The following is a 15,699-nucleotide window of genomic DNA, read 5'->3' as shown; positions in this document are numbered from 1 at the left end:
AACCGATTTGTCGAAAAATATACGCATTCATATTTTTCCATTAGGATGTGCATATCATGTTATTGCTTTTCATCCTAGTTCTATCTATCTTGTCACGGATCATCCCAATGATAAGGAAAAATTTGTATAATCTACACAATAATTAAATCCTGCGTACTTCCTTCGATCCATATTAATTGTTGATGATTTAATATGGATGAGAAGAGTACTCATATTTCCGGCCGTGTAGCTGGCCTGCGCATTTGTACCTTGTCGGCCCACTATTTCGCCGCGTCGACGGTGGACTTTGTCCGCAGTGGGACCCACTCCCTCCCAGTCCTGACACGTCACCCACAGGACCCACGGGACGCAGCAGCAGTTACGGTACAGCTAGCATCATACCTCGTCGAGCCGAACAAAATGCAGCAGCAGCATATCTCATCGAGCCTAAAACATACCGACGACTCGGGTCACACCGCGAGAGAGAAGGAGAGACAGAGGACGACGACGACGAGGAGGCGCTAAACCCACCGGGGCGGCGCCGAGAGACCTCACGGGCGGGCGGGCGGGCGGGCGCGCGCGATGGCGAGCAGGACGGCGGGGCGGGGCGGGAGGCCGCTGCTGGGCGGCGGCGCCGGGGCCGGGAGGCGCGGGAAGCCGTCCAAGGCGATCCTGGCCGCGCTGCTGCTGGCGTCGGTGGCGCTGCTGCTCCTCCTGGCGCTCGGCGCGCTCTCGCTGCCGGCCGGCTCCGGCCGCGGCGCGGTCCTCTCGCTCCCGCTCCCGCGCCCGCGCTTCCGTAGATCCGCGTTCGAGTCGTGCGTCCCCGCCTCCCCTCCGACGTCCACGGCCTCCGTGATCTGCCGTGTTCGTTGCCCGCGCACGCTGTCCCTTTTTTCCCGAGATTGACGTGGTGCTTGTTGTTCTCCGTTATCGTTGTGCAGGAGGCTGGAGAAGCGCGGGGAGAAAGGGGAGCCCTGGACCGAGGTTCTGTCGTGGGAGCCACGGGCGTTCATCTACCACAACTTCCTCGTGAGGCTCTTGCCCCATTCTGTTTTTTTGGTTTGGGCCTAAACGGCTGCCTCTTTATTCTTTACGTGCTTTATTGGTTCTAGCATGCGGGCTGGGAGATCTCGAGATCTTTGTCGGTGATTTTAGGCGATTGTTGAATTCCAGTTAAGAGCTCGTTGTAAACATTGGCCTATCCGTAACATATTAGATTCGTTAAGTAAAATCCGAAATGCTTGTACTTCAGTCGCAAGAATGCTAGTTATGATGTGAATTAGGTACAGAAAATTGCGCATGAAGGAAACATATGTGAGCTGGACGCCACTGGCATTTCACTGTAGAGGGCTTGTACATGCAGCGCGCCCGGACATGGCTCTTGTTGAGTTATACATATCTATTATTCATCTAGGAATCCTCATATGTATAGTCACACATAATTTGTGCTTCAAATCTGCTTGACCTTCAAGTCAGTGGCACAAACTCAGAAGTTCAGACACATGGAATTGGTACAAAGAGGTAGATGATAGATATCAACACTGGCATTAGAAACTTGGCATTGTGATTATTAGTATCCAAAATGCCTTTGGAAGGTGTTTACTTCTGATGACATTGCATAATAGGAGATGAAGAAATGTCATGTGTATTTGTTGTATTTATTACACCTGGTTGGTATTACCGCAACTATTTATCATCTATGTTAGTTCGCTTCAAATAGCGATCAGGGTATGACTTGACTTTACTGCTGCTCTCAGTCCAAGGAAGAATGTCAGTATTTAATTTCATTGGCAAAGCCTCACATGAAGAAGTCGACAGTGGTTGATTCTGCAACTGGAGGGAGTAAAGATAGCAGGTTTGGACACTGCAAATTCTTCTTTCTCTTGGAACTGTTACGGAACCTGATGCCCACTTACGCTTAATGAAATGTATTCAGGGTGCGAACGAGTTCAGGAACATTTCTTAAAAGAGGCCAGGACAAAATTGTTCGCACCATTGAGAAAAGAATATCAGATTTCACCTTCATACCTGTAGGTATGGCATACCTACCAATATCATGGATACTTGAAAGTTTCTTTACCTTTCTATGTTTTTGCTAGTATGCCTAGGAAAGAGATTACCACTGAACTTAAGGTCTGAATATATTTTAAATACACTGCATTGTTCATTTGAAGAACTTTTCAGCTTTAATTCAGCATAAATGAATTGAACACCACCTCAAATTATCTATAAGTGTCATTTTGTTTTACTCAGAAGTTATAACTTTAGTTGCTCTTCCAAATCTGAACTGTAATTTTGTAAACTTCATTTTTAGGCTGATGCATTAGTCTTCGTCATGGTGTAATTTCAAAGTTTTGATTATCATGCAGTACTGTGTGTCATTGATTCACCAAAAGTGCACTGGCTTGCGACTTAGTTTGAATAGTTCATCATGGAGTATTAAGTAACTATGCAAAGTAATGTATTAGTACATTATGGAGTGCAACCGCAGTGCGTTTCGGTGATCTGGTGTTTTCACAGTTATGTTCAGCAAGAATTATCAAGTCTATACCAATTGGCAGCAAGGATTCCACTAGGAGTATTAGCTTGGAACGTACTGGCAGTATGTTCAAGTTTACATTGCCTTGTCCTGATACTAGGTGACACTTGCGCAGCCAATTGTCTGAGACCCTCATTTGATAAATAGAGTTACACATATCAGTAGACAAAAAAGAGTTTTTGGTTCTCGAATAAGCTGTCAAACTATCTTGTTCTTAAGTTAGCTTAGATGCTAGGTACTTGGTTGAGTTAAACATTTGTTTCTTTGAGCCAGCATGCTTCCACCAAGGTCTGCCATTTTCCCAACAAGGTCATTGCCAATAATTTCAATTTTTATAGCATACCAAGTGGTAGAAGACAAAATTTTAAAATTGTGCAAGGGCACCAAGTATTGGACATGGTACACTGTACCAAAATTGTTAACCAAATTCACAGTTGCACTTGAGACAGCTCATGCATGCAGAGCATGATACCATACTCCCTCCGTTCCTAAATATAAGTCTTTCTAGAGATTTCACCGTGGACTACATACAGATGTATATAGACGTACTTTAGTGTCTAGATTCACTCATTTTACTCCGTATGTAGTCTCTATTTGAAATCTCTAGAAAGACTTATATTTAGGAACGGAGGGAGTACATGTTAAAGTCAAATATCTCATATTTAACTAGCAGTGCATGTGCACTCATACAAAAAATAATAATAAAAGGATACACTAAATATGCACTCCACTGTGTTTAGTACATCTTTGAAACTTCTTTATGCTTTGTAAAGCAGTACATTGTGTAATTGTTAGTTACTTTTGGGTAGTTCGAAATATTGCACATTTGAATGAAATAAGACATTGTGCATGCCTAATAACATAAGGTACATGAGCTGTCTTAACTCCAGTTTATGCAAAAGGAAAAATAATTAGTGCATTGCAGAAATATCACATTGCCAGCGCTAAATGGCTGAATGTCGATAAGAACTGCCTAGTTCGACGTTTCACCACATGAGAGTTGCACAAATAAATTATATATTCTACCTACCCCTTTTGAGTTCTTGAATGTTTCAATGTTGAAACATCGAAGCACTACTTTTTTCATTCCGTAGCTGCTTATATTTTCTCTGGAAGTTTGCTTCAAATTTGATGTCAATTTCTCGTCGTTTTTATTCATAATCTGTGCAGAAAACGGAGAGGGCCTTCAAGTTCTCCACTATGAGGTTGGACAGAAATATGAACCTCACTTTGATTACTTCCATGATGATTTCAACACCAAAAATGGGGGCCAGCGTATAGCCACTGTTCTTATGTATCTGTATGTACTACAAAGATATGCATATTTTTTTACATATAACGTGCAACATAGATGATCCAATTGACTTTTCTTTTCGAACTGATTAATTAGTTCGGATGTTGAAGAGGGCGGTGAGACCGTGTTTCCTTCTGCTAAAGTTAATAGCAGCTCAATACCATTTCATAATGAGCTGTCTGAATGTGCAAAGCGGGGTATATCTGTCAAACCGAAGATGGGAGATGCATTGCTTTTCTGGAGCATGAGGCCTGATGGAACCCTGGATCCCACAAGCCTCCATGGTGAGATTCTAATACTTGATGCAATGACAAAATTGTTTTCCTTAAAATGGCTGTGCAACAATATATTGACTCTTCTGTTTACCTGCAATTTCTTTTAGGTGGTTGTCCAGTGATAAAAGGTGACAAATGGTCATCTACAAAGTGGATTCGTGTTCATGAGTACAAAGTTTAGGCATAACAGAACCAGGCACTTAAGGTACTAGTTAATTATGCTGTACAGGTTTTTGGTTTGCCAACTACCAGGAGTAGTGGACCTCTACTCCACACTATCAAGCGCATTTTGGATTTATGTGAGGTCTTTTGTTTCTAATTCTTTGCAGGTCATGCACCAGTTACTAAATATGTGGACGTTACAGCACATGATGAGGTCTCCAGTTTTCCATAGAGGATCGCCCTACATTTTTTTCTACCTTAACCAAGGCTTGGTCTTGGTCACCTTGTTGTACATTAACTTGTTAATTAGGCTTATGAACCATGATCACTCAGAGAAGATGTATTTGTTGAGTGTATAAATAACCATTGCCCTCCTAACGCAAATCGAGATGAGTGCCTGATAGCCTGATATCTGTGAAAGAGCATTCCTGTTCTATTTGCGCAAAGCCTAATTCAAATCGAGATTTAGCTGTTACTCTCTCTATCCCTATTTACGTGGTGTCCATGCATTCGAGGTGTAACTTCCCATTTTTATGGGTCAAATTGATGGTCAAAGTTCAACCATGAAATTCGACAAGAAAGTTTGATCCCACATGCTAAATACTCCATAACTGGAGCATGTTTTTTTATGAAATCATGAAAACATGCTAATTGTGTAAAATGAACCCCGTCTTTCAAACATTTAATCAGGCCTCTGTTTTAAGTTAGTAAGATGGTAATTCTATATATTTCAATACTAATTCTACATTTTCACTGGAATTGTTGGACCATATAGAAGTTTGTAACTACTAGTGTATCAACAAGATAATCACCCCATCATTGCCTCTCCCCCCTATCCTTAATCTTCTGTAAGATAATACCCATCCAATCTCCAAACACTCAAAAGGTCTTTATCCATAGATCTCGCGCTTTACTTTGGGTTCCCAAGAAACGGGAGCAGACTCCTTTGGAATTGGTGCATGCTCTTTCTTCTTTCTTTAGAGTCGGTGCATATTCATTCTTCTTCCATGGATTGGCAGCAGTTCTCTTCACTTGAGTTGGGAGCTGTATCATGGCTCATCTTCTGCTCCGACTTGAAGGAGTCTCAGCCGAATTCTTGTATGTTCAGAGGCAACCATCGGTCTCAAGCCTCAACCTCCTTCACTGGAGGCCTCGAATGTGGTCTTTGGATGCACATCCTTGGCACGCAGGTATTTGATGTTTCTTCATCTTCTACAAGGAGGTCACCACCCGTACAAGGAGATCATTCCTCTCCAACACATGTTGTTCTACCAGATCCTCGTCGTCGGTGAGCTATTTATCATCTTCATCCTCTTATAGGTGTCCAACCATCATTTTCATCACCAACGTTCAAGTGGGGCTCTTGCTCGATGGTGATTGTCGTCGACGAGGCTTCGAGGTGGAGCAACGTCGGTCGTCTCTCCCAATGTTTGCTAGATGTGTGGCCCTCCACGTGCCCTCTCCCTACATGGTTGAGGGGCACATATTATCTGGGGCATTGTTGTAAATTGCCCTAGGCGGGGATTGTAGTCACCTCTTGTAATGAATGACAGGTCTTTTATTTGCCTAGAAAAACAAGAGATAAGTTTTGTTGAATGGAGAGGCCGACGGGTCTCTATGATTGAGACTTGTTTGAGGCGGATAAGGTTGACTGGGTAATTAGATGGTGTTAGAAAACGACGAATCTCTAGTTATCTTTCGCTTCATAATTAGTTTCAACAAAGTTATACAAGATTTTTGAGAATCGCCACGGAGGTTAGGAGGATGGTTGTACCCTAGCCCACTAGGGATCAAACACCATGTTTGATAGGCAAGGTGTGAGTGATGCCTTCGTCAATCTCAATCTGCGAGCTCAGTCCCTCTAGGAATCTACTATCTCATTCTTGACGTTCTAATGAGTTACTTGAAAAAAATGACGTGTTCGTAGTCTTTCTTATGCCCTGAAAATTCAAAGAAGAACTAAGAATTCTTTGAGGCGAGCAAGATTAATATTTTTGATAAACAAGATACATAATTTATAATTACTCAACTACTCCCTCCGACCGTGAAAAGAACACATAATTTTTTTGGCTTGTAGATTAAGGAGGAGCACAATGCCAGCGCAACTTCCTGATTTACCTTCATGTGACCATTTCATCCTTTAACTACCTTGATAAAGAAAGAGGTGGATAATGGTGGAAGGGGGTATTTTAGGAAATTCGCTTCTAATAATCACTCGCGCCCTTCTTTCTAAAAGACAAATATTTTTGTACGCCCTCTCTTCGCGACCGGAGGAAGTACCAATGAGCGATGTATGGTTATTGAATTGTATTGTGTTGTGCTTAGTTTATACTTATACATGAAAAAATAGTTGTAAACCGGGCCTAGTACTAGTTCAGCCTTCCATATCTAAATTGTTAGGACATCTCCAAGGCAGACCCTCAAACCTCGCGCAAGCGTCCAGATCGCGTTATCCGGACGCAGTTTGCAATCCAGCGCGGTCCTGTATTGGTCCGCCGAGCGGCCCGGGCCACGTTTTTCTGGCAAACTAGAACCAAACGTGGGGGCGACGGGGGGGGGGGGGGGGTTGCGGTAGTCTAGACATCCGCCTGACCAATCAAAAGGCATCACGTACCATATCTACTCTGCGTCCGCTCAGAATGGCTAGCTTTGGGTGGAAGACTTTGTGCTAATTGCGTTACATTTGGCGGAAGGTAATGTGGAAGATGTTTATGCATTTGGCGGAAGGTGCTAATTATGCTTGATTAGGCAGTCCTTGATGTTGGGGAACGTTGTATGGAAAACAAAAAAAATTCTACGCACACGCAAGATCTATCCATGAAGATGCATAGCTACGAGAGGGGAGAGCATCTTCATACCCTTGAAGATCGCTAAGCGGAAGCGTTTATCAACGCGGTTGATGTAGTCATACACCTTCACGATCCGTCCGATCAAGTACCGAACGTACGGCACCTCCGTTTCAACACACGTTCAGTTCGATGACGTCCTCGCCTTCTCGATCCAGCAAGAGAGGCGAAGTAGTAGACGAGTTCCGGCAGCACGACGGCGTGGTGACGGTGTTGGTGAAGAACAATCTCCGCATGGCTTCGCCAAGCACAACGGAAACTATGAAGGAGGATAAACTAGAGGGGACAGGGTTGCCGACACACGACTTGGTGAATCTTGATCTGTTCCGGGTGCTAGCCCTGCCCCTCTATTTATATGTTGAGCCCTGGGGTCGAAACTTGGAGAAAGAGCCTCCTCAAAGTCGGTTTTTCCCGCAAGGAAGAGTCCTTCTCGGACTTCCAGGACCAGACACCACAGTCCTTGGCGTCTGGCCCAGGGCCAGACGCCAGGGTCTCCGGCGTTTGGCCCCCAGCTGGCATCCGCAAAACTCTTTTTGCACCGACCTAAAGACCCGTGGGCTTTACCCCTTGGCCTAACCATATCATCCTATATATCAATCTTTACCTCCGGACCATTCTGGAGCTCCTCATCATGTCTGTGATCTCATCCGGGACTCCGAACAACACTCGTTCACCAACATACATAACTCATATAATACAATATCGTCAACAAACGTTAAGCATGCAGACCCTACGGGTTCGAGAACTATGTAGACATGACCGAGACACCTCTCTGGTCAATAACCAATAGCAGAACCTGGATGCCCATATTGGCTCCTACATATTCTACGAAGATCTTTATCGGTTGAACCTTTATGACAACATACTTAGTTCCCTTTGTCTGTCGGTATGTTACTTGCCCGAGATTCGATCGTTGGTATCTCTGTACCTAGTTCAATCTCGTTACCAGCAAGTCTCTTTACTCGTTCCTTAATACATCATCTTGCAACTAACTCCTTAGTCACTTTGCTTGCAAGGCTTCTTATGATGTGTATTACCGAGAGGGCCTAGAGATACCTCTTCAAAACTCAGAGTGACAAATCCTAATCTTGATCTATGCCAACTCAACAAATACCTTCGGAGATACCTGTAGAGCATCTTTATGATCACCCAGTTACGTTGTGACGTTTGATAGCACACAAGGTATCCCTCCGGTATCCGGGAGTTGCATAATCTCATAGTCGAAGGAATATGTATTTGACATGAAGAAAGCAATAGCAATAAACTGAACGATCATTATGCTAAGCTAACGGATGGGTCTTGTCCATCACATCATTCTCCTAATAATGTGATCCCGTGAAAGTGCAACTAATCCCCGGGTGGTTTTGGTAATTCATAACAACATATAGCTCATTGAACTAATATCCATTCAAGATTAATGTTTCAGAAAGTTCAATGATTGGTATGGCATGGACTAGAGATGTGGACCCCTCAAAATGCTAAGGACACATATTGGCAAAAGCTCAAGACTCTACATTTTCATTTTAGTGATCCAAGATCACATTGAGTCCATAGGAAAAGCCAATACTATTAAAAGGGGATGAGGTGTTGCTTAATGGCTTGCTTGCTCAAAATGCTTAGTGATATGCTCCAAAAGCCCTCAACCACTTTCTCATTTCCACATATGTCCTAAACCTAAAGTCAAACTCGGCCCCACCGATTTGATCTATCCGGCGCCACCGAGTTCATTTCACATAGCCATTGCCAGAAAACCTAATCAGTTCGGTCTCACCGATAGGGATCTCGGTCTCACCGAGATGGGATTGCAAACTCTCTGTTTCCTTTTCGTAACGTTTCAATCTAATCGAGATGAGCGATCGGTACCACCGAGTTGGCAATGCAAACTATCTATTTCCTTTTCGTAACGTTTTGGTCTCACCGAAATGAGCGATCGGTTCCACCGTGCTTGTTGGGGAACGTAGTAATGTTTAAAAATTTCCTACGCACACACAAGATCATGGTGATGCATAGCAACGAGAGGGGAGAGTGTTGTCTACGTACCCTCGTAGACCGTAAGCGGAAGCGTTATGACAACGCAGTTGATGTAGTCGTACGTCTTCACGATCGACCGATCCTAGCACCGAAGGTACGGCACCTCCGCGGACTGCACATGTTCAGCTCGGCGACGTCCCACGAACTCACGATCCAGTAGAGCTTCGAGGGAGAGCTTCGTCATCACGACGGCGTGATGACGGTGATGATGAAGTTACCGACGCAGGGCTTCGCCTAAGCACCGCTATGATATGACCGAGGTGGATTATGGTGGAGGGGGGCACCGCACACGGCTTGGAACAATCAACTTGTGTGTTCTAGGGTGCCCCCTGCCCCCTGCCCCCGTATATAAAGGAGCAAGGGGGCAGGCCGGCCGGCCCTTGGGGCGCGCCAGGAGAGGAGGAGTCCTCCTCCTAGTAGGAGTAGGACTCCCCTTTCCTACTCCTACTAGGAGGGGGAAAGGAAGGAGGAGAGGGAGAAGGAAAGGGGGGCGCCGCCCCCCTTCCCTAGTCCAATTCGGACCAGAGGGGGAGGGGGCGCGCGGCCAGCCCTAGCCGGCCCTCTCTCTCTCCACTAAGGCCCATGTGGTCCATTAGTTCTCCGGGGGGGGGGGGGGTTCCGGTAACCCTCCGGCACTCCGGTTTTCTCTGAAACTACCCGGAACACTTCCGGTGTCCGAATATAGCCATCCAATATATCAATCTTTATGACTCGACCATTTCGAGACTCCTCGTCATGTCCGTGATCCCATCCGGGTCTCCGAACTATCTTCGGTACATCAAACACATAAACTCATAATACCGATCGTCACCGAACGTTAAGCGTGCGGACCCTACGGGTTCGAGAACTATGTAGATATGACCGAGACACGTCTCCGGTCAATAACCAATAGCGGAACCTGGATGCTCATATTGGTTCCTACATATTCTACGAAGATCTTTATCGGTCAAACCGCATAACAACACACGTTGTTCCCTTTGTCATCGGTATGTTACTTGCCCGAGATTCGATCATCGGTATCTCAATACCTAGCTCAATCTCGTTACCGGCAAGTCTCTTTACTCGTTCCGTAATGCATCATCCCGCAACTAACTCATTAGTCACATTGCTTGCAAGGCTTATAGTGATGTGCATTACCGAGAGGGCCCAGAGATACCTCTCCGACAATCAGAGTGACAAATCCTAATCTCGATCTATGCCAACTCAACAAGTACCATTGGAGACACGTGTAGAGCACCTTTATAATCACCCACTTACGTTGTGACGTTTGGTAGCACACAAAGTGTTCCTCCGGCAATCGGGAGTTGCATAATCTCATAGTTATAGGAATATGTATAAGTCATGAAGAAAGCAATAGCAGTAAACTAAAACGATCAAGTGCTAAGCTAACGGAATGGGTCAAGTCAATCACATCATTCTCCTAATGATGTGATCGCGTTAATCAAATGACAACTCATGTCTATGGCTAGGAAGCTTAACCATCTTTGATCAACGAGCTAGTCAAGTAGAGGCATACTAGTGACACTCTGTTTTGTCTATGTATTCACACATGTATTATGTTTCCGGTTAATACAATTCTAGCATGAATAATAAACATTTATCATGAAATAAGGAAATAAATAATAACTTTATTATTGCCTCTAGGGCATATTTCCTTCAGTCTCCCACTTGCACTAGAGTCAATAATCTAGATTACAGAGTAATGATTCTAACACCCATGGAGTCTTGGTGCTGATCATGTTTTTCTCGTGAGAGAGGCTTAGTCAACGGGTGTGCAACATTCAGATCCGTATGTATCTTGCAAATTTCTATGTCTCCCACCTGGACTTGATCACGGATGGAATTGAAGCGTCTATTGATGTGCTTGGTCCTCTTGTGAAATCTGGATTCCTTTGCCAAGGCAATTGCACCAGTATTGTCACAAAAGATTTTCATTAGACCCGATGCACTAGGTATGACACCTAGATCGGATATGAACTCCTTCATCCAGACTCCTTCATTTGCTGCTTCCGAAGCAGCTATGTACTCCGCTTCACACGTAGATCCCGCCACGACGCTTTGTTTAGAACTGCACCAACTGACAGCTCCACCGTTCAATATAAACATGTATCCGGTTTGTGATTTAGAATCGTCCGGATCAGTGTCAAAGCTTGCATCGACGTAACCATTTACGATGAGCTCTTTGTCACCTCCATAAACGAGAAACATATCCTTAGTCCTTTTCAGGTATTTCAGGATGTTCTTGACCGCTGTCCAGTGATCCACTCCTGGATTACTTTGGTACCTCCCTGCTAAACTAATAGCAAGGCACACATCAGGTCTGGTACACAGCATTGCATACATGATAGAGCCTATGGCTGAAGCATAGGGAACACTTTTCATTTTCTCTCTATCTTCTGCAGTGGTCGGGCATTGAGTCTGACTCAACTTCACACCTTGTAACACAGGCAAGAACCCTTTCTTTGCTTGATCCATTTTGAAAATTTTCAAAACTTTATCAAGGCATGTGCTTTGTGAAATTCCAATTAAGCGTGTTGATCTATCTCTATAGATCTTGATGCCCAATATATAAGCAGCTTCACCGAGGTCTTTCATTGAAAAACTCTTATTCAAGTATCCTTTTATGCTATCCAGAAATTATATATCATTTCCAATTAACAATATGTCATCCACATATAGTATTAGAAATGCTACAGAGCTCCCACTCACTTTCTTGTAAATACAGGCTTCTCCAAAAGTCTGTATAAAACCATATGCTTTGATCACACTATCAAAACGTTTATTCCAACTCCGAGAGGCTTGCACCAGTCCATAAATGGACCGCTGGAGCTTTCACACTTTGTTAGTACCTTTTGGATCGACAAAACCTTCTGGTTGCATCATATACAACTCTTCTTCTAGAAATCCATTCAGAAATGCAGTTTTGACATCCATTTGCCAAATTTCATAATCATAAAATGCGGCAATTGCTAATATGATTCGGACAGACTTAAGCATCACTACGGGTGAGAAAGTCTCATCATAGTCAACCCCTTGAACTTGTCGAAAACCTTTCGCAACAAGTCAAGCTTTGTAGACAGTAACATTACCGTAGCGTCAGTCTTCTTCTTGAAGATCCATTTATTCTCTATGGCTTGCCGATCATTGGGCAAGTCAACCATTGTCCACACTTTGTTCTCATACATGGATCCCATCTCAGATTACATGGCCTCAAGCCATTTTGCGGAATCTGGGCTCACCATCGCTTCTTCATAGTTTGTAGGTTCGCCATGGTCAAGTAACATGACCTCCAAAATAGGATTACCGTACCACTCTGGTGCGAATCTTACTCTGGTTGACCTATGAGGTTCGGTAGTAACTTGATCTGAAGTTTCTTGATCAACATCATTAGCTTCCTCACTAATTGGTGTAGGTGTCACAGAAACCGGTTTCTGTGATGAACTACTTTCCAATAAGGGAGCAGGTACAGTTACCTCATCAAGTTCTACTTTCCTCCCACTCACTTCTTTCGAGAGAAACTCCTTCTCTAGAAAGGATCCATTTTTAGCAACAAATGTCTTGCCTTCGGATCTGTGATAGAAGGTGTACCCAACAGTCTCCTTTGGGTATCCTATGAAGACACATTTCTCCGATTTGGGTTCGAGCTTATCAGGTTGAAGCTTTTTCACATAAGCATCGCATCCCCAAACTTTAAGAAACGACAACTTTGGTTTCTTGCCAAACCACAGTTCATAAGGCGTCGTCTCAACGGATTTAGATGGTGCCCTATTTAACGTGAATGCAACCGTCTCCAAAGCATAACCCCAAAATGATAGCGGTAAATCAGTAAGAGACATCATAGATCGCACCATATCTAGTAAAGTACGATTACGAGTTCGGACACACCATTACGTTGTGGTGTTCCGGGTGGCGTGAGTTGCCAAACTATTCTGCATTGTTTCAAATGAAGACCAAACTCGTAACTCAAATATTCTCCTCCACGATCAGATCATAGAAACTTTAATTTCTTGTTACGATGATTTTCCACTTCACTCTGAAATTCTTTGAACTTTTCAAATGTTTCAGACTTATATTTCATTAAGTAGATATACCCATATCTACTCAAATCATCTGTGAAGGTGAGAAAATAACGATACCCGCCGCGAGCCTCAATATTCATCGGACCACATACATCAGTATGTATGATTTCCAACAAATCTGTTGCTCGCTCCATTGTTCCGGAGAACGGCGTTTTAGTCATCTTGCCCATGAGGCATGGTTCGCAAGTACCAAGTGATTCATAATCAAGTGATTCCAAAAGTCCATTAGTATGGAGTTTCTTCATGCGCTTTACACCAATATGACCCAAACGGCAGTGCCACAAATAAGTTGCACTATCATTATCAACTCTGCATCTTTTGGCTTCAACATTATGAATATGTGTATCACTACTATCGAGATTCAACAAAAATAGACCACTCTTCAAGGGTGCATGACCATAAAAGATGTTACTCATATAAATAGAACCATTATTCTCAGATTTAAATGAATAACCGTCTCGCATCAAACAAGATCCAGATATAATGTTCATGCTCAACGCTGGCACCAAATAACAATTATTCAAGTCCAAAACTAATCCCGAAGGTAGATGTAGAGGTAGCGTGCCGGCGGCGATCACATCGACTTTGGAACCATTTCCCACGCGCATCGTCACCTCGTCCTTAGCCAATCTTCGCTTAATCCGTAGTCCCTGTTTCGAGTTGCAAATATTAGCAACAGAACCAGTATCAAATACCCAGGTGCTACTGCGAGCTTTAGTAAGGTACACATCAATAACATGTATATCACATATACCTTTGTTCACCTTGCCATCCTTCTTATCCGCCAAATACTTGGGGCGGTTCCGCTTCCAGTGACCAGTCTGTTTGAAGTAGAAGCACTCAGTCTCAGGCTTAGGTCCAGACTTGGGTTTCTTCTCCTGAGCAGTAACTTGTTTGCCGTTCTTCTTGAAGTTCCCCTTCTTCTTCCCTTTACCCTTTTTCTTGAAACTGGTGGTCTTGTTGACCATCAACACTTGATGCTCCTTCTTGATTTCTACCTCCGCAGCCTTTAGCATCGCAAAGAGCTCGGGAATTGTCTTATCCATCCCTTGCATGTTATAGTTCATCACGAAGCTCTTATAGCTTGGTGGCAGTGATTGAAGAATTCTGTCAATGACACTATCATCAGGAAGATTAACTCCCAGTTGAATCAAGTGATTATTATACCCAGACATTTTGAGTATATGTTCACTGACAGAACTATTCTCCTCCATCTTGCAGCTATAGAACTTATTGGAGACTTCATATCTCTCAATCCGGGCATTTGCTTGAAATATTAACTTCAACTCCTGGAACATCTCATATGCTCCATGACGTTCAAAACGTCGTTGAAGTCCTGGTTCTAAGCCATAAAGCATGGCACACTGAACTATCAAGTAGTCATCAGCTTTGCTCTGCCAGACGTTCTTAACATCGTCAGTTGCATCTGCAGCAGGCCTGGCACCCAGCGGTGCTTCCAGGACGTAATTCTTCTGTGCAGCAATGAGGATAATCCTCAAGTTACGGACCTAGTCCGTGTAATTGCTACCATCATCTTTCAACTTTGCTTTCTCAAGGAACACATTAAAATTCAACGGAACAACAGCACGGGCCATCTATCTACAACAACATAGACATGCAAAATACTATCATGTACTAAGTTCATGATAAATTAAAGTTCAATTAATCATATTACTTAAGAAATCCCACTTAGATAGACATCCCTCTAATCATCTAAGTGATCACCTGATCCAAATCAACTAAACCATGTCCGATCATCACGTGAGATGGAGTAGTTTTCAATGGTGAACATCACTATGTTGATCATATCTACTATATGATTCATGCTCGACCTTTCGGTCTCAGTGTTCCGAGGCCATATCTGCATATGCTAGGCTCGTCAAGTTTAACCCGAGTATTTCTGCGTGTGCAAAACTGGCTTGCACCCGATGTATGTGAACGTAGAGCTTATCACACCCGATCATCACGTGGTGTCTCGGCACGACAAACTTTGGCAACGGTGCATACTCAGGGAGAACACTTGTACCTTGAAATTTAGTGAGAGATCATCTTATAATGCTACCGTCAATCAAAGCAGAATAAGATGCATAAAAGATAAACATCACATGCAATCAATATAAGTGATATGATATGGCCATCATCATCTTGTGCCTTTGATCTCCATCTTCAAAGCACCGTCATGATCACCATCGTCACCGGCTTGACACCTTGATCTTCATCGAAGCATCGTTGTCGTCTCGCCAACTATTGCTACTACGACTATCACTACCGCTTACTGATAAAGTAAAGCAATTACAGGGCGATTGCATTGCAGACAATAAAGCGACAACCATATGGCTCCTGCCAGTTGCCGATAACTTCGTTACAAAACATGATCATCTCATACAATAAAATTTAGCATCATGTCTTGACCATATCACATCACAGCATGCCCTGCAAAAACAAGTTAGATGTCCTCTACTTTGTTGTTGCAAGTTTTACGTGGCTGCTACAG

At 43.6% G+C, this 15,699-nt stretch overlaps 1 protein-coding gene across 1 annotated transcript; it reads left to right on the top strand.

Moving 5' to 3' along the window:
* Positions 1-406: 406 nt before the first annotated feature.
* On the top strand, positions 407-4,633 carry LOC123181243 (probable prolyl 4-hydroxylase 3). The gene is made up of 8 exons (XM_044593505.1): positions 407-794; positions 921-1,008; positions 1,737-1,834; positions 1,916-2,013; positions 3,689-3,818; positions 3,909-4,096; positions 4,195-4,292; positions 4,417-4,633. The coding sequence occupies exons 1-7, from the start codon at positions 562-564 to the stop codon at positions 4,266-4,268; spliced, it is 909 nt and encodes a 302-aa protein (XP_044449440.1). The 5' UTR covers positions 407-561; the 3' UTR covers positions 4,269-4,292; positions 4,417-4,633.
* The last annotated feature ends 11,066 nt before the right edge of the window (positions 4,634-15,699 follow it).

Source organism: Triticum aestivum, chromosome 1D (genome assembly GCF_018294505.1).
Source record: "Triticum aestivum cultivar Chinese Spring chromosome 1D, IWGSC CS RefSeq v2.1, whole genome shotgun sequence".
In the NCBI taxonomy this organism is placed as follows: Eukaryota; Viridiplantae; Streptophyta; class Magnoliopsida; order Poales; family Poaceae; genus Triticum; species Triticum aestivum.
This window is presented reverse-complemented; position numbering and strand designations above follow the sequence as displayed.